At 39.1% G+C, this 22,846-nt stretch overlaps 2 protein-coding genes across 7 annotated transcripts; one reads left to right on the forward strand and one right to left on the reverse strand.

Annotated features, from left to right (window-relative positions):
* Nucleotides 1–148: 148 nt before the first annotated feature.
* primpol (primase and polymerase (DNA-directed)) lies at nt 149–6,628 on the forward strand. Of its 3 annotated transcripts, none has more exons than XM_077570805.1 (14): nt 149–329; nt 761–1,027; nt 1,113–1,207; nt 1,853–1,991; nt 2,140–2,287; nt 2,360–2,414; nt 2,515–2,636; nt 3,627–3,789; nt 3,856–3,956; nt 4,027–4,113; nt 5,472–5,589; nt 5,669–5,745; nt 5,848–5,894; nt 6,339–6,628. In XM_077570805.1, the coding sequence occupies exons 2-14, from the start codon at nt 854–856 to the stop codon at nt 6,558–6,560; spliced, it is 1,548 nt and encodes a 515-aa protein (XP_077426931.1). In that variant the 5' UTR covers nt 149–329; nt 761–853; the 3' UTR covers nt 6,561–6,628. The 3 variants fall into 3 exon arrangements, with proteins under 3 accessions (XP_077426931.1, XP_077426933.1, XP_077426932.1); XM_077570807.1 differs by having other exon boundaries at nt 5,472–5,580; XM_077570806.1 differs by having other exon boundaries at nt 795–1,027.
* Nucleotides 6,579–22,333, reverse strand: acsl1a (acyl-CoA synthetase long chain family member 1a). 4 transcript variants are annotated; one of them, XM_077570800.1, is made up of 21 exons: nt 22,229–22,333; nt 14,193–14,396; nt 12,795–12,909; nt 12,653–12,717; nt 12,465–12,566; nt 12,290–12,389; nt 12,037–12,212; nt 11,654–11,686; nt 11,475–11,526; nt 11,297–11,370; nt 10,747–10,824; nt 10,330–10,464; nt 10,102–10,236; nt 9,094–9,189; nt 8,937–9,009; nt 8,756–8,844; nt 8,540–8,656; nt 8,321–8,464; nt 8,142–8,243; nt 7,987–8,058; nt 6,579–7,276 (listed from the first exon to the last, which is right to left on the reverse strand). In XM_077570800.1, exons 2-21 carry the CDS (start codon nt 14,382–14,384, stop codon nt 7,136–7,138), a joined length of 2,091 nt encoding a protein of 696 aa, XP_077426926.1. In that variant the 5' UTR covers nt 14,385–14,396; nt 22,229–22,333; the 3' UTR covers nt 6,579–7,135. The 4 variants fall into 4 exon arrangements, with proteins under 4 accessions (XP_077426926.1, XP_077426928.1, XP_077426927.1 ...); XM_077570802.1 differs by lacking the exon at nt 10,747–10,824 and adding an exon at nt 10,883–10,960; XM_077570801.1 differs by lacking the exon at nt 22,229–22,333 and adding an exon at nt 16,078–16,169.
* Between the last annotated feature and the right edge of the window lie 513 nt (nt 22,334–22,846).

Genomic DNA, 22,846 nt, shown 5'->3' on the forward strand with positions numbered 1-22,846 from the left:
ATTGCTTGATTTTATGTCAACAAAATGCACACCTTGTTTTATTTGAGGAATGTCATAAATTGAAGCACTCTCTTATTTTGTAGGTAATGCTTTTATTTGCTAAGACTTTTCCCGTCTAAAAGCTGACGTATTTCCTCTTACAGGCGCGCCAAATCTAAAACAAAAATGGTCGGCGTTTGTTGACATTTCTTTGGTGGTGCATTATTTTTTTCTTTTCACTTTCCAAAATTCATGTCACAACGACTAAGATCTAGCAGAGTTTTTCGACACGTGCAGTTCTTAATATCACTTTTTGAACTATAAGATTGTCAAGTGGACCGAAATTAATGGTGAGTTAAAGTCAGGAAGATTGTTTGCCAAATCTCAAATCTAAAAGACGGCGGCTGCTGTTGGCCGTCACGTGTTATTTACAGACGCCTTTTTTTGTATGTGAGGTCGCCATAGCATTATTATTGCTAAGAATTAAATTTTACATTCGGGTATAACGTCATGCTCGAAGATGTATTAACAGTCTGTTTGTTATTTGTGAAAGTAAGTTACCTCAAAAATCCAGAAAACACACACTAGCATGATGCAGTGCAGAATCTATTTTTTTAAACACAACTTAAAAAAATGAATGTACTGTACATATTTGCTTTTGTTAAAATTTTTGTACATAATTTTAAATGTAGTTTTTAGTCTTAACCCGTATTGGTTTTAAGTTGTGCAATGTTTTATGTATATATGTATTATTGGAAGAACCACTGATTTCTGATTGCAGGTTGAAGAAGTTTCACTAAATTGTCCCCACCCAGACTTGCTTCTTTAGATGGGACTGCAGCACGCATAGAGTTGGACAAATACGCCAGCGAGGATGAAGAAGTGGAGCGAGCGTCTAAAGAAGGTGGAACAGCTGGCCGGTACCTTCCATCACAATCCCGTGATCCCGCGCTACAAGCCTCGACTTTGGCCGTGTCAGCCTTCCTCTGTCTGGAAACTCTTCAATCGTCAAAGCGCGGCTATCGGCTTCGCTCAGAGTTGCAAGGAGGTACCTTATACAATAAGCCTGTTGGTCTTAGCCACTATAAACAGGAGGTTTTGTCTAACGTTCATATTGTTTATTTGTTTCTCAGCCTGTCCATGTATTTGCATTGGAAAAAGAGAAGGCTCTCCAGGGTCAAAGGATTTTTCTGGCGACCAGTTACAGTGAACTGTGGCACTACTACAGGTAAAGATGTACACATGCTTTTCAATAAATATGAACATGGTGGAAAGGTTTGTTCATTTCAGTAGTTAAAAAAATTAAATAAAAATAGGGTTATTATTTCAATTCAATAAACACAGAAAATGTACCCCTCCAAAAATTATATTTCAATAAAAGTTATTGTATTTTATAAAACTGTACAGTAATGACACAATTAAATAGAATGTAAAGATTTAAACCAGTTTTGCCCCCCAAAAAAATTCCTTAAATTTTGCTCCTTCTGGTGTGCAGGCCTTTGGCCACCAGGGGGCAGTATAATACAGCAACAGGGGAACAACTAGAAAGAGTTTCACATAAAAAGCAGTCCATTTACAATTTGACACCTTCGATAGTGTTTAGCATTTTTGTTAGCATTAAGCTAAACAGACTTTGTAAGGCAAAGGCATGTGGTTGTTATAAATAATAATTTTGTGTTGAGCAGTCAAGACAGACAGTGTACAGCTACGCTACTGTTTTGTCACAATAAGTTGATCATCATATTTATTTTTCCTCTTTTCCATCACCGCGACCCCTGTGTTGTGAAAAAGCAAAACATACGTTTTATTTGGTATAAATTATATGAGTTTTAGGGCATTTGAATGCTCGATTTTGTTTATATTTCACCCGTAGGACCTACACGCGGTCCTTGATGCACTGCTACGAGGTGATACCAGAGGGCGCTGTTTGCAAACTGTACTTTGACTTAGAGTTCCACAAGCCCTCAAACACTGAGGCCGATGGGAAAAAGATGGTGGCCTTGCTGATCCAGGTTGGCTATTTCTGTTCATACATGTATTTATTTTGTAATTATATTAGTGTAGTTATGTTGCGTCATTGTTTCTTCCATAAATATATCTATTGGGCGGATTTCTTCATTTAGCTTCAGACCTTGTCTTTTTCTTTTCTTTTGTTGACAGTATGTTTGCCAAAAGCTGAAGGAGGTTTATGGAGTGGAATGCCGCGCAGCAAACATCCTCAATCTCGACTCCAGCACAGACGACAAATTCAGTCGTCATCTCATCTTCAATCTCCAAAATGCGGCTTTCAAAGACAACCTTCACGTCGGTGCGTTTTGCCGCCGTACGCGGGCTCTCGTCACGGCTTGTGAACATGAAATCATGTGACCGTTGCTTTTAGGTGCCTTCGTTCATTCCATTCTTCAACCCGTCCTGGATGGATGCAATGGCGAAGGGTTTGTATTTCAGTTTGCTTTACGACATAGTTCTCTTCCGGAGTAAAGTCATAATGTCAGTGCATGTATGCGGTCACCACGGTGTCATTTATCGCAACAGAACGCACACTGAGCTGACAAGCGAAAGTACACCGACCAAAAGACAGAAAACTGAAGAGACCGATCTCAGCTTCCTTCGTGTGAAAAACAAGGATGGCCACCATGCTCTGTTTGTTGATCTCGGTAAGACACACCATATATCTGTCTTTCTTTGTCACGTATATGCGTATAGACACATGCATTCATTGTGCGGCCCCTTGTGGTGTACACGCCTTGGCCTCCAGAGGCAGTGTAACGCATGCATACGTATATTATACACGAAGAAGACAGTCACAGCTGCTCAGCTTCCGTCATGTTAATCATCATTGTTGCTAATAACACAGTGAATTAGATGCTACTTTCGTTAGGCCGTCTAAGGTATTTTGCATCATTTGTTAGAATTCACTGCCATAAATTCATTAAAAACAAACAAAAAGACTATAAAAAATTAGGAGCAACAGGCGATTATTTTTTTTTTGTACGTTTAGAACAGATATGTAATTTGTGATTATCGTGAGTTAACTAGTAAAGTCATGTGATTAATTATGATTAAAAAAAATTATTTTAAGCGCCCCTAATTTTTAATAATCGTTTTTTTTCTTTTTAAATAATTGTAATTATTTTGTTGTTATTTTTTTAATAATCAATTTTTAAGAAAAGATTATTAAAAACTAGGAGTGTCAGGCGATTACATTTTTTTTATCGTAATTAATCACATGACTTCACTCACGATTAATCACAAATTTCATATCTGTTCTAAATGTACAATAACATTCTAGGTTTTCATATTCTTGTTAACAAAAGTGGGGAAAAAATGTTAAACTAATAGAAATGGTTCAAATGAATTTTTGACGTTTATAGCCGTCAATGGCAGTGAATGAGTTAAGCTAGCAGACGTCCATCAGACAAAATTATGTGGCTAGGTTAACTACACTTTTATTTCTCTTTTGGATTATGTTTACTTTTTAAGATAAATCTCAACTTGGAGTGGCAACAAACTGATTTTTTGAAGAATTGCTTCTTATTATGAAGTCCACTACGCACTTGTCATAACATAACATCATTTTATTTTTTTAAATCAACCGAGCAACTCCTAAGTTGACGATGTGACTTTCTTTCATTGATACCCAACAGGCGTGTACACCAAGAACAGAAATTTCCGGCTTTACAAGTCATCCAAGGTGGGGAAGAACATTGCCTTCTGTTTAGCGGATGACAACAAATTCATCTCCAAACCCACCAAGGGTGTTTCTGCAGACGAAAGTGTGTTCTTAGCATCTCTAGTGTGCAACGTGAGGTATGTTGGAAATCCGTTTGACTGTAAAGCAACTCGACGGCCATTCTTATTGCCGGATCCGATCAGCTTCACAGGCCAGAGGATTCGAACGTGGGACGTCACAGATGCTCAGGCGTGTAGGACCGCCAGGGTTGTTCAAAACCAGCAGGGTTTACCATCCGATCCGGGTGAGTCACAAATTTCGTTGCAATTTTTTTTCTTTCATTGACTCAAAATGGTGCATTTTTGTTTTGCCAGGCTCGCTCTCGGGCTGCCTGGCGTCTCCTCACAGAGAAGTGGACGACTTTGTTTTAACAGTGGTTCGGAGGGATGCCATACAAGGAAGTAAGTGTTGAGCTAGTATAGATAAATCACCATTTTGATCTTGATGATACTTTACTATTTTTTTTTTCATGCATGGCGATCTCATTTTGCACACTTGCTGCTTTTTACACTTGCGTGACAGTAAAATGTAACGCTCTACGTTGGATAGATACGGTGGCCCTGAAGTGCAAAACGCAAAAACAAAAAAACTGACACGAATTCAAATCAAAAAACACAAAAACAAAACACCACAGCAAATCAAAAAATCACACAAATGGAAAGGTCATCACAAACACAAATCAGAAAACAAAACAAAAAAACTGCAAAAAGGTCATCGCAAACAAATAAAAAACACAAAAAAACGGGACAAAACAACAAAAAGTAATTGCAATTACAAATCAAAAATTACAAACACAAATGAAACGTTCGTTTTGTGTTTGCAGTAGCCTTTTTGTTGTTTTGTTCCCGTTTTTGTGTTTGTGTTTTTTTATTTGTTTACATTACATTTTTATTTTTTATATTGTTTTTTGTTTGTGATTTTATTTGTTTGCCATTACTTTTTTGTTTTTCGTTTTATGTTTGTGTTTTTTGATTTGTAATTGCAATTACTTTTTGTTGTTTTCCGTTTTTTGTGTTGCGATTACCTTTTTTTTTCTTTTTTCTTTTCTGATTTGTGTTTACATTTTCATTTGTGTGATTTTTGATTTGCTGTGTTGTTTTTTTGTGTTTTTAAAATTTGGTTTGTGTTTTTTGATTTGCAGTCATGTCAGTTTTTTGTTTTTGCACTTCAGGGTCACCGTAGATAAAGACGAAACACGTGTGTTTTTAAAAAGTATATCTAATATTATTGCAGTAAAGTTGCAGTTTGAACATTAACATTGTGCTTGAATATAGGGAAATGTACTACTTAAATAATGATTCAATTAAAATAACCTAATCTAGATTCAAAGTTTAAAAACAAGCAGTTCTTCAAGATTAAATGCAACGTATAAGTAAAACTGAACTATACTCAGGCAATGATTCTTGCACCTGCCACTAGAGGGAGCCTACATATCATGAGGAGTCCTCTGACAATTTCAGATGTTTAATTCAAAAAGTGAAACTCGTACATTCATTCTACCCAAAGTAAAATATAGATTTTATTGTGTTGATACTTTCGATTTTAGTTTATAAGGCAATAAAAAGTTTTTTTCACCATCTCAAGAAATTTGAATATCGCAAATATTTAATTTAAACATAGAATTTGACCTTATAAAAATATTATTTGTTAATGTGTTTAATAAATCCCTGAGTTTCATTTTTTTTTAATTGAACAACTGAAACTATCTCTTTAAGATGCACCTCTACTGTGGTCTATTTTTTTCCTAATTTCTTCACAGGTATCAGACGGTGGAACTACTTTGCCGCCGAACAGCTGCTGGTCTACGACATCGCCAATTACCGCTGGTGTGACAACGTGGGCCGCTTTCACAAAAGCAACAACATCATGTGCGTTAAGTCGGTATCATCCCCTGCTAATCGTCTGCCTGTGAGCCGCCATTTTGATTTGAGTCTTTTTTTTTTTTTTGGTGCGCAGGATTGTGGTGGATCTCAAAGAGGAAGTGTGGTACCAGAAGTGTCACGATCCCGAATGCAGGAACTTCAGATCCTCAAGTAGGTTGGAATGCAAGACATTATTATCCCGCTATCACAATAGTAATATTATTTAGAATCCGTATACATTTTTAGTACAATAACATTGTATTTACGTCACAGGTTATCCACTGCCACAGGAGATTTGCATCAGTTACATCATGATGCTGGTGAGTAAATGCTCCATTTTGGCATCGGCAAGACAAATTCCAATAGCCATTCATTGTTAATTAAAAGTCAACTGAATTACAAAATGACATATTTGTAGTCAGCTGACGACGAAATAGCCAACCCGAGATGGATTATGGGTGGATTTTGCATCTTAGCTGTCTAGACTAGTTGGGGGCATACAGAACATATTATTGTAAAGAAAATATTTCACTTGACTTCCCATATAATTATTTATATTACTACTTGATGCAAAGTACAATATTGAAACGGCCTTGTTTTCATTAAAAAAAAAAAAAAAGGGGGGATGTTCCCTTCATTTCAATGGGGAAACTTGAGTTGAGTTACAAGCATTGTCACGTTATGAATTAAACTTGTATCTCAAAGCAACAACTTATTTACCAGCATTTTGGACGTTCCTTTTTTGTCCTGTGCCCCCCTGACAGGACGATGAGGACCAGGCCTACATAATGGACGAGGCGGGCAACATCGAACCCAGCCACACACCGAAGCAGGCGGCTCGGGATCAGGAATCCGCGAACGCGTGGGAAGGCGGCGCAGAGGACGACCGGGAATTCTCGGACTGCCTCGACAACTTTGAGCTGACCAGCAACGAAATCTCAGATGAGCTGCTGCTCGGCTGTGAGCAAGATTTGCATTCGCAGTAGAAGACGAAGAGTCTAAAAGAAGTTACTGATGCGCTTTATTGAACTCTTAAGTCAAGCACAAAACTGCAACAAGAACAAAAAGTATTTTATACATTTTTATACAAACACAATATGGTTTGAAGTCTCAATTCCAAATATCACAAGTCGCCTTTAAAATGAGCAATGTGACAAAGGCAGGATTAAAAGCGTCGCTATTCTGAAGTGAAGCGCTCACAAAAACCAAACCCCACTTGCGTGGGAATGCGAATACATTCAAACAATATTCAATAATACAATTCTTTGTTATATTATAAGGCACGATTCAAATGGTTTTCACCTGAAATGACTTCTTTAAATATCCACTTACATGACAAAACGAGACCTCAATTTGACATTAAAGTTGCCCATTAAAACCTTTTACACTAAGATAAATAAAATCACCCACTTGATTTGGTGCCATGTTGAGAAAAGCTTAGTGTTACGAAGAACGATGGTACGCTTTTCAAACTGAACACCGGGAAAAATAATAAAAAAATCTGTCCGGATTGTCACTGGCAATGTTCCCATTCAAGTGCAACTATTCCAGTTACATCCACTTAGTTCTTAATGCCGGCATAAAGTTGATCTATCTGCACTCTAAAGTGACGCCGAAGCTCCGCCCTCTTGGCCTTGAGCGTTGGTGTCAGCAGGCCGTTCTGCACGGAGAACATCTCCGGATGTAATGCAATGTCTCGCACCTGAGACAAAAAAAAAAAAAAAAAGATCACATAGTTAATATTGATAATAGAGGATGATTTTGATCATTCTTCAATTTTAATACAGAGGGGTAAAGTATGCAGTTCATTATTTATTTATTTTTTGGTGTTTTTTCTTAAGTTGCACTGAATCTAATTTACATATTGAAATTTTGAAGAGTGTGTTGCACTTTGTGGAAAATGTAAGCGAAAGTCATATGCATCCGCAAAGTATTCAGTGCTTCACTTTTTCCACATTTTACGATACAGCCTTATTTAAAAATAGAATAACTTCATTTTTCCCTTCACAATTTTACACAACACTGATTTCTAAGCTTTTTTTTACTAGCCAAAAAATAATAATCTTTCATGATGCCATTATAGGATGTTGTGCATTGACTTTTGAGAGGAAATAATTTATTCAATTTTGAAATAAAAATAAAACATGAAAAAAATGAAACACTGTGACTACTTTCTGGATGCATTGTAGATTTAATAGTTCATGATTTATTAACATTACATAATAAACGCGAGGATTTTGAATGTAAAAATGAGCTTTGCTCAAACATTTTGTTCCTTATGTGTTTAAAATTTGTATGAGTTAATTTTTTTAATCAAGCAACTGAAATAAGGTTTTCTGTCATTTTCTAATTTGGACACCGTGATCCATTAAACCAAAAACAATCAACAAATTAAAAAATGGCAAACATCACCTGTTCAAAAGACTTGAGTCCAGCTTCTTTGCCCAGCTTTTGGACGTCCTCCAAAATGGCGTTCTTAACATCCTGCCAGCATTCACAGCGCACGTTAGCGTGCATACAAAATGAGGTGGGGCGTTTTGGGTATTCTGTCGACAAAATAAACTCACATTGCTCTCGCACAATTCCCAATAGGAGCCCCCAAGGCCTCGTTTCTTGATCCAAATGGGTAAAAAGTCCGGATCAGGCACCACGATGGCCACCAAGCACGCCTTTCCAAGTACAGCACGATCAAGTCAACGAAGAAATCGCGTTTTGGTTCGTTGCGGAAGAACGACGAAGCACTCGCCTGCAAACTGTCGCCGTGCACGAATATCTGCGCCACCGGGTCGCTGCGGATGTAAATGTTTTCGATTTTCTCCGGGGCGATGTATTCTCCTTGCGCCAGCTTGAAGATGTGCTTCTTCCTGTCGATGATCTTCAGGGTGCCGTTCTGCCAAAGATGAGATGAAAGGAAACATTTGTCGTCATCATTCTAATCAAATTTTAAAAAAAATCCTGCGCTTACTGGAAGCCATTTGCCAATGTCGCCCGTGTGCAGCCATCCGTTTCTGTCGATGGCCTCCGCCGTTTTCTCGGGGTCTCCCAGGTAGCCCAGGAAGACATTTGGTCCTTTGACACAAACCTGACAACGGATCAGGGTTAAGACCTTCTCTCAATTGGATTCAACAACTCAAGAGAAAGTGTTTTGCAAGTTGAACAAAGCGGACGTCTAACTCCGAACCTCTCCTTCGTTGTTGGCTGCAGAATAGTTCATGTCTTCCACATCCACCAGTTTGATGGCGTTGCAAGGCAGAGGAGGTCCCACGTGACCTGGAAGTAATACACAAAACACTCTTCAATGACTTTGCTTCTCGAACCCATCCTGTTCCCTGGATGGGGATTTGTAAAAGAGGTATTGTTACCAGCTGCCCAGTCGCCAGGCATTGACATGGAGCATCCTGCTGTGCATTCCGTCTGCCCGTAGCCTTCGTAAAACTAAAGAAAAGTCAAGTGCATAGAATGTCAATGACAATAATGCAAAAAAAAAAAAAAAAGTGGCGCTGTCGTTGCGCGGCTCACATGACACCCCAGCGCGACTCGCAGGAACGTGAGAACGGTGGGCGACACGGGAGCAGCTCCTGTCAGCATCAGCCGCACGCGCCCGCCCAGGCTCGCCTGCCGGAGGAAGGAAATGGGGGAAACACTTGAGGCCATGTTGACACCTCACTTGCGACATGCAGAAAATGGGGCATTTCTTTGTAGTTTGGCTCGAAATTTATTGTAAAGATATCACTATTTTATATGGCTGGGCAAAAAAATTATTTAAAAAAATCGAATAATCCATCGACTCGATTTTCCTTTATGAGCCTGATATCGATTCATAAAACCATGAATCAATGTTTTACTATCTCCCCCCCCCCCCCCCACCCCATAAATTTCATAAGAAAATAGAATTTAAAAGGCCCTTTTTTTTTGTATCTTACTCTTTTCTTGAAATGTATTGTTCACCTGAATTCTAAAGTATTTTCTTACATTTATGAAAGACCGGACTTATTGAACTTTAAGACCATTCAGAATCTTTATTTACAATGATTGAATTAGAATTATGGAAATATTTTCATCTCATCCTTGCTGATGTCAATGTTTGTGTAACACTTAAGTGATTATTATATGATACTTTCATTAATAAACTAAACCATTTAACCAGTTACGGCGTCTGCAAGATCTAATAAAACATTTGTTTGTGGCATTTTTACTCATTCCCTTGTTTTTTAAGAATTGATGTTCCATAATTGATCAACATTGATTGAACTGATGTGGATCAAATCAGTAAAAATCAATATCTAATCGAACTGAACTCTTGTGACTCGAAATCGATTGAGGAAATTTGAATTGATCGCCAGCCCTACTATTTTAGTCTTTTGTTTATATTGGGTGTAATTCCAATGTCGACCACTAGAGAGCAACACAGGGTGTATATTCGAAAGAAGAACGAAACAGGAAATACTGTATGTAACTTTTGAATGTCATCTGCTGTAATCTTTTCACACGTTTCTGGAAATTGATGTACAGTATTTGGCCATTTACCTGAACTTTTCTGAAAATGATCTTATCCCATATACTGTCCCTCCTGATCACGCCACTATTCAGCTCCGACTGCTTCCTCCGGAAAGCCAAATCAAGCATCCATCTTTTTAGTGGCGTGTTGGCTTGGCTAAATATCTGCGGAAAGTAACACAGTTTTACGTAAGAGCTTCTACTGCAAGTATCCAGTCAAAAAAAAATCCCACAAGAAACCCCTAAATGTGGACTGACCTTATCAAACATCCGATTGAGGAGACGCGGCACCACAGGGAAGAACGTCGGCCGCAGTTCTTTCAGGTCGTCCATCAAGAGCCGAATGTCGCCTTGGAAGAATCCGATACGAGCGCCTTGCATGAGGATGACACCCTGACGGAGTAAGTGGCAAAGTCATTCATGTTCCGCCCGGCAGCTGCTCATTAAATGGGCTTGGATGAAGTGTAAGAAAAAGTAGTAAGGGACAATTGTAAAGATTTTTGTGCTGGTAGAAGTTCCGGCGTACATCGTCAGAAGCGTAAGAATCCAAACCACCAATTTTAGTGTGAAACAACAACCACACTAACTTGTACAAGAGACAAGAAAGCAGACTGACATAACGGGCATTTGTTTTGGTGATCAAATACGTCCGAGTGAACCACCAGTGGGCGTTACCTGAACACATCTCTCAAACATATGAGCTAAGGGGAGATAGGATATGAGAACATCACGGCGGCTCAGCATGCAGTGCACCTGTGAAGGACACACAAAAACACATGCGCGTCGTGATTAGTGACGGGGCGCGGCGTACCTGCACCACTCGCTCTAACATATGGGCCAAAGGGAGGAAAGAGATGTGCACATCTTTGGGAGTGGCCTGCACTTTGCCCTGATGCCACACAGAAGAAGAGTGAAGATAAAAGGGGATGGGGAAGGGAAGAGGGGGGGTGGGGGGGGGGGGGTGCTGCAGATGGATACAATTAATCATAACATACTGAGAAGGAAATTGGAACAATATGGAATTAGAGGATACGTTATCATTTACAAACAAAACATATATGCAGTTAAAGCGATGTCAAATCAAATCAGAATGAATGAAAGCAATATGCGGAGTTCCCCAGGGATCAATTCTTGGTCCAACATTGTTTACTTCGATGGTGAAGGAGACAGGTGGACGTGACCAGGTACCATTTTTTTCCACACATCAATGAAACAACTTGTTTACCTCGGTTATTTTAAGAAATGCTGAAGTGTTTGAGATGATATTTCCATGGGTGAGAATTGCACCCTTTGGGTTTCCTGAAAATACAAAGAATAGATATATATCTATATCTATATCTATATCTGTATCTATATATAAGAGGATTCAAAAAGTTAAAGATGCAATAGTGTTCCGTATTTACCTGTAGTTCCAGATGTGAAGCAGACAAGCGCAATGTCCTCAGGTTTTGGTGGCTGTAATTGTTACACAAGATAAAAACCTGGACTAAAAAAAATCTACTATAAAGATTACCAATAATTACTTTGCAATTTAAGTGATTTTTTTTTAATGAGTCATACCAATCCATGTGCTTCTACTCACCATGGGGTCCTGGTAGTTGGCTTTTCCCAAGTCCTGCAAATCAGTGAAAATGTACAATGACAAAATGGACCAAATTGAATGAATTGACTTGGCTGATTGAATAAATGATTCCCACGTGACCACCCACATTCCCAACCGAGACATACATTTGACAACTCATCTAGAAATCTAGAACTGAAGAAGCTTCTATCGATTGAAGATAGAAACAAAATAAGTCCTGCTGCCTTTGATAGAATTTATAACATAAATGCCTAAATGTTTAAAATAAGTCATGACTTTAAAAAAAAAAATCCAATTCAAATTGTAAACAAGCTCAAATGACATTGTGAAGTTGTTCGGCACAACAACAAAAAAATCTACTGGTAGTAGTCAAATATTCAAACCTCAAACTCCTTCAGGCTGACAATATCGACTCCGCACGTTCGTGCGCGGGCCACCAGCTCACTATCGACCGGCTCCATCACCACGATGGTCTTCACCGTTCGCTCTTTCTCCTTGAAACAGTCCAGAATCATCCGGGCTTTTTCGGGCACGTCACAGATCACCGTGCTCATGGTGGCTGGAGAACACGTGACAAATAAATCATCGTCATTCTCCGAAGTCGCACTGATGGCATCAGAGTGATATTGAACGCACCTTTATCCAAGATGAATCCGATGGCCTGTGCGCCGAGCGTGTCGTACAGCGGGACGGCTACGAGGGAGTACGTGTAACAAGCCAGCTCGGAAATGGACCACTAAAAAGACAGACAGCACGAGCAGTTGTTTAAAAATGACAGACTATGAAGGAAAACAATATGGACTCATGTTACCTCTGGTCTGTTCTGAGCAAAGATCCCAATGAACTTGTCTCCCGACTGTGAGTGGCCCTTGTGAAGGAAGGCGGAGCCCACGTTCTCCGCCCGGTCTGCAACCTGTGCCACGCAAAAAGCAAACTTCTGTTATTAGTGTTGCTTGTGACGTTTTCAGACGATTCCATTCAAATTGCGGAGAACTTCACCTCTCTGTAAGACAGCCACTCGTAAGGCTGGTTTGGTTTTCTTGCTCCTAAACATGGTCCGTTATCTAGGAGAGAAAGTAGCGTTTATCTTTACGTATGGGCACGACGGCGAACAATGCGTTTAGCTAATAAAGCAACTCACTTGACACTCTGAGCCCTCGTAGAAACCCTTCATACATCGTCTTTGCATCGCTGTGGTAGTAACTCATGTGTTCATCGCTGTTGTTGAGTGCTGACCTCCTTGCGTTTTTTTCATCCTGACAGAGAGAAAACCCAGAACTGTTGTCAAACACTCATGTGGATGAATCAAATTTGATTTCGTGATTTGGGTCCTTTCTTTGTTTCTGGTGAGTCTCGCTCAAAGTCAGCTGGGTAAGATTTCGTCATGGTAGCACTGTTTTTAGTGCTGTCACTATCTAATCTTTTAAAAAATCAGTTATCATATGGATTATTAAATCAAATATTTAGTAAGTATTGAATAACAACCCCCCCCCCCCCCCCATTTTTTTGTTTGTTAATCCACTAAGGTTGGACTCAAGTTGAATTGAGTGGATAGTACTTATAATTTATTATCTTCTACACATATGCGTTATTAAACACCAACAAACGTTTAGCAATCGCGATTAGCATTTGCGCGTTAGCTCTTACCACTTACGTAAGCCAACACCAACTACCATTTAGCTCATACGTACATCATTATATCTACATAAAATATGTAATAGTGTCTCAAAAGCCACTTACAGACGATGCTTCACCATTATTCCATGAGTAAAAAAAGTTTTAGCCTATGCCAAACGGTTAGCAATCGCGATTAGCATTAGCGCGCTAGCGATTGCCACTTAAGGTAAACAAACTAACTACCATTTCGTTCACACATACATAATTATATCTACATTACACATGTACAGTAATAGTTTGTTAAAAGTCACTTACAGGCGATGCTTCAACATTATTCCATGTGTAACCAAGGGTAGAGCTAGCTGTTAGCTACTTGAGGTCAATAACTTTCTGTTCCTGTCTTCTTCTGGGCACGTTTAGAGCATGACTGCCCTCTACTGGTTAAGTGAGGAACGCCTAAAACCGAGCGGCAAGGTTATATTTGGGAATAAGCCCAAGTGCTCTTTAGGAAATCCATAACAAAGGCTCAATGTGCTGTATTGTTTTTAATAAAAACCCACTAACTAAGTATGAAGTCAGTGAACGTTTTTAAGCAGACAAATAACATCCTCTATTTGGCCACTACATGCTGCACTAACAGAAGAAATAAAGTTTAGATCAGAGTCACCATTGCACTACTGGATTCCGTGTATAAAACATGGATGTACCAAACATGGTCCAGGCGGAAAATTTTAGTCAACCTTATTTTATTGAAGTCAACTTATACGACTTGGTCAACTTTTTCCCCCCAGCCTTAACGATCTTAGTTGAGGGAATATTCCCAATTTCAGGCTACTTTTTAGCCGTTTCCCGGCCCGGACCTGACTACTTCTGGATTTGTGCTTTTGAAGTTGCCCACGTGCTGGGAAAAGAGACTACATACTTTCATGTCAACAGACTGCATGGTGAGGTCGCACGGGGGCTTGAGGGCTCGTGGCCGGGTGGAGAGCCAGTAGGTGGTGAAGGCGGCGACGGCGCCCATGCCCAACAGCGTGTTGGTGGGAAGTCCACGTATGTACTGGCGCAGGTCGTCCAGCTCTGGAAGCCGCAGCTGTCTCAGGACCTCCTGAGCCATGGCTGTTGTGCACTGCAGTTAGAAGATGAGGAGATCATGTAAATGTGTGGTATGGTTGGGTTACCGTCACAGTATTTGCTCTTGAGCAAGGCTCACCTTTTGCCTTGTTTTGAGTTCAAATTGTAACTCGGGCACTTGCACAAAATGTATAAAAAAGTGATTTGCTCAAACAAAATACCAATTTTACTGTATGATTATAACAGTAACAAGATTTCAAACTATTACAATTTGAACTGGACTTTATACGTATGCCTCAACCCAGATGCAAATTAGATGAGCCTGAGGTAAAGATGATCCAATATGAATATGCAGAAATTAAGTAACACTTCATTCCTCTTTCCTGTTACACAACTGCTAATTATTATTATTATTATTATTATTTTTACATACTGCTACAGCAGTGGTGGGCAAACTCAGTCCTCGAGGGCCGGAGTTCTACAGGTTTTGGATGTTATGTTACCCTGCTCCAACGCAGCTGATTCCAATCAACAGGATCGTTATCAAGTTTATGCAGAGCTTGCTGATGAGCTGATCATATATCAGCTGTGTTGGAGAAGGGAAACATCCAAAACCTGCAGGACTCCGGCCCTCGAGGACCGAGTGTGCCCACCCCTGAGCTACAGAATGCAGTTCGCAGGTTTGGGGTTTGTAAGGTTGGGCACTGAGAAGCAAGTGACACCAGGATCAACATTCTGGTTCTTCCGGAATCATTCCGACTGTCACGCAAAAGGAAGCCAATATTTAGCTTATAGCATACGCAGCATATACTGTACATACTATACAAACAGTCGACTGCTTCAATTAGATACAGTATACATTTTCCTTGCGTCGACTCAAATGCACCTTTTGTGTTTGTCATATTTTTCTTTCTTTCTTTAAAAAAACAGCACTAGTTTAGCTCATCAATGGGTGTTCGGTATCATGCTTTAAGTACCTGCTGTGTTATTCTATTGTATTGAATTTTCTTGAGGTTCTTTGAGAAACTCTTGGTAACGTTCATAAACAGTCAAAAAAAAGTTATTGTAATAACAAAATAAATAAAATAAAAAAAACTCTGGTAACTCCCTCATTTAAACATGCAACTTTTATTATTTTATCTATGTTTTTGAAGAATCGGAATTGGGAGTCATTAGGAACTGGAATCAAATGAAGGATTGTCCAAATTCAAACAATGCCCAACTATCTGCATGCACTGGTAAACGTTCAGTTCTTTAACAGAAAAAATAAAATAAAAAATTAACATTAACAATAATGAATAAAATAAATTGTATGTTATCTTAATTGATCTGCACTTTTCTTTCCAGAATAAGAACATATCTGAAATAACCACAAACTTTTGAAGAGTACCGTACCCTTGCATAACCTTGTTCCAGACATCCAACTGCACATCAGATGCAAACAGGTAAACAAAACAATTGACTTCTCACCTACTTCTACAATTAAACACTGCTTTCATAACCAATGCGACCGGTATGCTTGGAGAAAGTGATTTTTATTTTTAATTTTGTTATGATAGCCCTTCAGCTCAAACCTCAGGCATATATTAATTCGCAAATAACGTCCCTTTATTCACCTCAAAGCCAAAATTCCACATTATATTTAGGACAATTCAAAAATAAACACCACGATGGCAAGACTCTGATCACAGCTACAGTGGCTAAAATGCACTTGAACGTCAAATCAGCATACTTACATGTCTGCAAGGTGTGGTGAACGAGAGGTAGCAACTCCTTCCAAAAGTGCCGTAGTTTCTTTGAGGAATGACTGGGTGACTTCTAATAGACCTCTGAGGTTCTCACACTATGAATAGCACAAACCCGCCCCTTCGCGCCCCTCCCAAACAGAAACAGGCACACGCGACAAACGGCACAGCCGTCCAACCTTCCAAAGCACAGCACAAGATGGACGTCATTCTCTTTTTGTACATCTGCATCTTTAATGGCCTTTTTGTTCTTGTCTTTGCTGAGATGATGAAGTCATTGAGTTGCTAGTATTGATTAAATGCCAACAGGTTACAAAATCAAGGTAGATGTGGTGGATAGGTAGCCATTGATTGTTTGGCCATATTTTTTCCTTAACATGTGATTCAGGTGCTGTATTTATCTTTTGCTGCCATTGGCAGCTAAAGGATTCAAAGACGCATATTTTTTTTTTAACTAGGCTGGCAGTTATTAGAGTTTACTAGCCTAATGTGAATAAATAATTGGAAACACAATAGACAGGCAAACAAAATAGCATTTGTACAATTTATTTCTGTACATTTGTTTTAATGATGCCTGTATGCTAGCACTGGTGCTATGCTAGCACTAGGCTACATGCTGCTGCCTTTCAGGAATTCGGGGCAGGTTCGATTTTTCGGTCAGCGCACCAATTCCCAGCAGTCTCAAGCCCAGATAAAAATGTGTGTTAAAAAACAGGTGTTTTCTTCAATTTCACATTTGGATAATAAATGTTAAAGTTACAGTAAGTTGAGTAGCAAAATCAGTAGATAAGGTTTTTATATTTTTCCCTGTATTCAGGTCACCATCCTATCCAAGTAGGTTATTGTCATCAAAATGCTCATTTGGTTGTCGGATAGCAAAGAGAAGCTTCATCTTTCTTCATTGTGGGATTGATTTTTCTATAATTACAGTTTTGCGCAATAGAATTTATGGAAACAGCATTCATAGCTATTTTGTGTTAAAAACGACTTCCTACTAGTGTCCACAGTATATTGAAATCTATATACACCAAAGCATGTACCGCAATATATACAGTCTACTACTGCACTGCAAACTCCGGTCCTCAAGTCCTTGCATGTTTAAAATGTTTCCCTCCCCCAACACACCTGATTGAAATGATCAGCTCATCAGCAAGCTCTACAGGAGCCTGATAACAATCCTGATCATTTGAATCAATGCGAACTGTATCCATTTATTTGGGAATTTTGTCAAGGATAATGGGGATTTATGAAAAAAAAAAAGTGGAATTATTTTTTTAATCTCATTATGTAAGGTCAGTGTGTCTTTGTACCCTGACCTACAGTTGCAAACACATGTCATCAGTGTCATACTTGGCTGCGAGTTATTGGAGGCAAAAGGTAATTTGCCAGCCGCTAACACCTCCACTCTCCATACTTGGCCTGGGAGGATGGCGAGCCAATGACAGAGCCACTTTGCAGGTCACCCCATAGCCCACTTACCCACCCACCCACACACACACACACACACACGAGCCAGAGCAGAAAGTGGGGGAGAGGGGACAGCAGGGTCATTGGAAACAACGCAACATGAAGACGGGTTCAACTCAAACGCAGACAGGAAGTTGCAACATTAAAACACACACTTGTAATGGGTCAGTTTGACAAGTCGTATTACATAGACCAAACAGGCCGGGGGGGTATCCAAACTTCGGTACTGAGTCACTTGCAGCATGCCATACATTTTTCTAGCAGCTTGCGGCATAGAGAGGTCGTTTGTACAACTTATTTCGCACAAGGGCCCAACCCATTTAATTGGTTGACAATAGCCCTTTGGAAAAACAGGCAATAATTGGCCCATTTTTGCCCATGGCTACGTAAAAAAACAAGATAATGAAGTTCAAAATTCCCCGACAAAAAAAAATAATAATTTGGTTAAAAAAAAAATTTAAATCCCATTTTTCCTCCCAGCAAGAATCAGTCCCATTTATTGTCAAGTCTAATTTATCTAAATATCTGGTAGATTTAGTTGTCGCCATTCCAGGCTATGTTGGCTAGCCCATTCAAGAGTCTTTCTGTCCTGGCAGTAGCCACCAACAAACACTGTGTGGCTTGTCACCCATTAGCATCTGTTTTAGCTCAGTTCTGCGCAAGAAATACTAAAGGGTAACTAAGGCGCTCTATGAGCTAATTGACAATTCCGAACATCCAGGCATTTTCTGATATTTCCCTAATGCAACGCCATCCAAAATGCTTCCTTTATATATGGTGAAAAACAAACAGCGGAGCGGATTGTATGGCTTTTGCCTGTGATTAGCATACAAAGCTGGCATTGACATTTTGAAAGCAAAATAATCCTCACAAATCAAATTTTCAATGGAGCGGAAAGCTGTCATTTCGCAGAGTAAGACGGCCATTTTGACTTGCGACGTAAGCTAGGAAATGTCAATAGAAGGCACTCCTGCTACAGGAGTTAGCAGGCGCTAATACACGCATAGTTAGCTAAACAATACAAAAACTATTTAACATAACACATACCAAAAGCTTAGCTGAGTAAGCCATTATATTTGGAAAACACCGAACAGGATCAAACTCATCATGTTTTATTTATTTATTTAGTCAGAATCCGGGTTGTTCTGCCTTAGCTAGCAGTCAATCACAACATAGTATTCTATGCGGCCCCAACTAGCTGGAAGCTATTTTAACTTCCAACTCAATATTTGATATTACAAGTAGGCCTACAAGCTTCTTCTTTTTTTAATATACCAAACCCATGGTAAATAGTTATTGTTTGTTTGCTACCGTTTTCTTCTGACTTCAGACCAAGTCATCTCATCAGTCTTGTATAAAGCAATTGTGGTGAAAACCAGTTTTAGTTGAATCCTCGTGCTGCTAATTGACTACAAATATCATATCATATGGCATGTGTCATATGCAACGTGGAGAAGAAAGGGGGGGAAAAAAAGCGGTATCGCTGCACGTCAGTTGCGAGGCAGCGGTTTACTGTAACCTCACCGCAACAGTTTGCATTGGCGGTATGCTCACGCTGCGGGTCTTGACCTCCTGCATGAAACTGTACACCTCCAGTCACATGGTCAGAGAGGAGAAAGACACTTGGCGGAACGGGGAGGGCGAGATTTGTTAACTGGGCCAAAGGGCGTGCACTCGCCATTTGCTACCAACACAGCATCAGTGTACATGACCTGTGAAGGTCAGAGACAACTATTAGTCAGATTACAGTGGAAAATTCCTCAAAACTGCTTGACGGATTCCCGGACACACGTTCGATAGAGAACGAAAACGAGTGTTTTGGCCAAAATGAAAAGGCAAAAAAATAAAAAAAATAACCCTACAAAATTTATTCTTGGATTTTCAGCTCTTTAATTTCAAAGTTATTTAGAAAATTAATGATGACTTTGTTCCTGGAAAATACAAAACTTTCATCAAAAGATAATGATTTTTTTCCCCCGCAACAATGTTTTTTTCCTTAAAAAATACATTTGAAATATGACTTATCGAGAAAATATACAACTACGAACCCCCCCAAACCTTCAAAAAACACTAATAAAAATTCTGTATATATATACAAAATATATATATTGTTAATTTTTTTCCAATAAAACAAGATTAGAACACTGAAGGTATATGTTGTTTGTAATGAAAAAAATCGGTATCTGCAAAAAACTGGGATTGGCAGGTCAGACTTTTTAAAAGATCGGGGATCGGCCAGAAAGTTGTGATCGGTGCACCCCTAACGGAAACCCATGCTTATTTTTCAAATGCTTTTACACCTTGTTTTTCAGGGAAATAAAAAAAAATAGATAGAATTAAATTTAATGTCCATTATAATGAGCGTCAATTTTATGCTGATTTTTGCTATTTGCCTGCGCCGTATCCCTTGCAAATAGCGGAGGTCCACTGTACACCACTTTAATCTGAAAAATATTTTTATTCAAAACAAAAAATATTATTTGATAAAAATATGACTTTAAAGCTGAAAAATATAGGGCTTTAGTTTCAAGATTATACACAATTTCTCAACTACCTTAAAATTCGGCAAGGGATACGGACTGAGCCTTGTTGCAAAAAGCAAAACAACACCCGACACCCATACAACATTTTTGTTTCAAAACAAAAATTCCTTCTTCAAAAAAAAAATGTCTTTCATTTCAAAAATATGACTTGATATGACATACTTATTTTGCCAAGTTTAAAAGACTTATTCTCAAAGATTCAGACTTAAATCTTTAGTGCGTTTTTGTTTCCGTACTGCTCCCCGACACTCCTTCAAACACACAAGAAAAGTCATCCAGAATTGTCCATGTCCACACAAATCCACTTAAAACAATGATGGCGCTTATAAGCCAAGCCCATATATAACTGTAATACCCACAAATGACCGCAAAACAGACATGAGCGCATGTGCAGTGTGCAAACTCCCAACAGACAAAAACAGCATTCAAAACAAGAACTGAAACACATGGACTGACGACAAAGTCAAGCTTATGTTGTGCGTTAACTTTATCTAATATATCTAATAGTGTGAATAAAGCACAACAGAATGATCCAATGGTGTAAAACTGCTTTGGGGCAACCTGGATGACGTTCTTCCTTATTCTGCATGCAGTCGCCACAGAGACACTGTCACATGATTCCATTAAATTCAATTTTGTTTACTTTTCTGACTCCAGGCTAAATTCTTTTCGTCACTGTGCCACCGCTTCTGTTACTGTGTACACAGCGACTCTCTGTGTATGATTATAACGTGTCAAACCAGGTAGCAGGCATTTACTGATAACCGCTGGGGAAACAAGCCACCACAAAGTGTTCCTCTCTTTGACTTCTGTTGAAAGTAACGTCTGATGATCCAAATCGGACATTTGTGACAAACTAACAAAGATATGCTTCTCACGTCCTCTATCCAAAAATGTTTAGAACATCTACCTCATCCCACCATGACCAGTCACTTAGGATGCTAAATGTGTTAGCATCAGCTTCAATCAAGTGACTAGCCACGTATCTTAGCATATCATTGGCTGTAAAAATGCATTTTTACTTTATAAAGCAGTTGAGTAAGACCGTCTCCGTTGATAAAAATATCAGGATGGCATATCCATCACAGATGACAACGCCCACCCCACCCACCTGACCTTTAGCAGGCGCATCAGGACCCGAACAATCAGGACTGACAGATTCTTACCACATACTTACATTGAATTGCATTGAATTCCCAATAACCCCAACATTCACTCTACGTTATTGCTACTTGTACATACTATCGCAGTAACACACAAAACATGAGTACTACATTTGCACAGTAATTTTAGTATCATTTACTTTGCACATTCAACATCCTCGACTCCATTGCTAGTGTGTGTAGATTTTATATTATTTATTTTTATCTGCTATTTATCATTTTCATTCTTGAAACACAAACCAGGAATTAGCATCACAATGAATAAATGGTTTCCATGTGAATACAACGGTCATAACTTCACATGTGCTACTGTTTTGCATGCATGTTTTACATACATGTAAACACTAAACAGTGTTCCTTAGATGCTATGTAATAAAGGTAATTTACGTCCTCCATTTGCCAGACCCCTCATGACAGAATTTGACCACTCTAGCTAGCTGCCAACATATCCCATTTTGTTTTATTGTTATCTATCTGTTTGTCATCTTATCTGAAAGGGGAAAATTTGTTGACTGGCATGAGCAACCCCAAACAAGTTTCTCTCGTTTGTATGGTTGCCTGACAACTACTCGCCCGACAAAGAATTCAACTGCTCATCATTTTATAAACGCAAAACTTGTGGAATTTACAGCGAGCAAACCAAGTGGGTGGAAGGAATCGTCTTGCATGCATGGACATCCAAACTTGTTCGACTACCTTAAATTCCAAGCGGTGTTTATGAGCCGTGATGGTCGCTCCGCGGAACCGTCGTTTACAAACAAAACACCATTTCATATTTCATTTAAAAACAAAAGAAAGAAAAATAAATGGAAGAATGTTTCAGCACAAACAAGACACGAAAAGAGGAACATAGTAGTTTCGGTACAACGGGTATTTGAGCAAAGCAGGTTAAAAACAGAGTCATGTACACCGTAACTGAAGTAAAAAATAAGTCGAGTAAGTAAATGTAATGTAAATGTTTGTACTGACCAGTTGATCCGTGACAGACGAAGCTCCGTCGAGTGTGTCACTCTCGAAAGAAGACGAAACGTGGTTGAAATCACACAAATTGTGAATCAGCCAACCACTAGCCGCGTTACTTCACGCGGGTCCTCGAAAGTTGAGAGAGAAGCTGCTATTGGTCCATTTGTCGGGGCTCGTCATAGTTTTCATTTGCCGGCACGCCTTCATTCATCGAACTCATAAGACCCAATTTTCATAAACTTTTAATGTTTTTCCCCCCTGTGGTTTTTAGTTTGCATTATCTCCAGCAAAACACGTGACCCTTCTTATCTACCATTAAATGCAAAATACCATTTAAGTTGACTTAGAACACATTTTTGACATGTGCATGTTAGGGCACATCTGAAAATGACCGGGGTTTTTTTGTAACAATGTTTATTATTGTGCGTATTTGTAAGAGTGTAGAAGAGCACTTCATCCTCCAATGCTCCTCGTATTATTACTCTCAAGTGGCTTTAGCTAACCAACTATTGTATAAAGTTGAACTGTTTTGAAAGATGAAAATCACAGTGATGTAAATATAGATTTCGATGTTGGACGTTATGTTGGAAATAACCAGGAAGTAATCAGAATAATTCTTCAGGT

This window comes from Vanacampus margaritifer, chromosome 7 (assembly GCF_051991255.1).
Source record: "Vanacampus margaritifer isolate UIUO_Vmar chromosome 7, RoL_Vmar_1.0, whole genome shotgun sequence".
Taxonomy (NCBI): domain Eukaryota; kingdom Metazoa; phylum Chordata; class Actinopteri; order Syngnathiformes; family Syngnathidae; genus Vanacampus; species Vanacampus margaritifer.

Excerpts from the sequence above, each read along its gene's own strand:
- primpol (XM_077570805.1), top strand. The coding sequence starts at position 854 with ATGAAGAAGTGGAGCGAGCGTCTAAAGAAGGTGGAACAGCTGGCCGGT. Across the intron at positions 3,790-3,855 it reads TCTCTAGTGTGCAACGTGAG|CTTCACAGGCCAGAGGATTC; the intron begins GTATGTTGGAAA and ends GGATCCGATCAG. Across the intron at positions 4,114-5,471 it reads GAGGGATGCCATACAAGGAA|GTATCAGACGGTGGAACTAC; the intron begins GTAAGTGTTGAG and ends ATTTCTTCACAG.
- acsl1a (XM_077570800.1), bottom strand. The coding sequence starts at position 14,384 with ATGGCTCAGGAGGTCCTGAGACAGCTGCGGCTTCCAGAGCTGGACGAC. Across the intron at positions 11,371-11,474 it reads CTTCACATCTGGAACTACAG|GAAACCCAAAGGGTGCAATT; the intron begins GTAAATACGGAA and ends TTGTATTTTCAG. Across the intron at positions 8,059-8,141 it reads GGGAATTGTGCGAGAGCAAT|GATGTTAAGAACGCCATTTT; the intron begins GTGAGTTTATTT and ends GAATGCTGGCAG.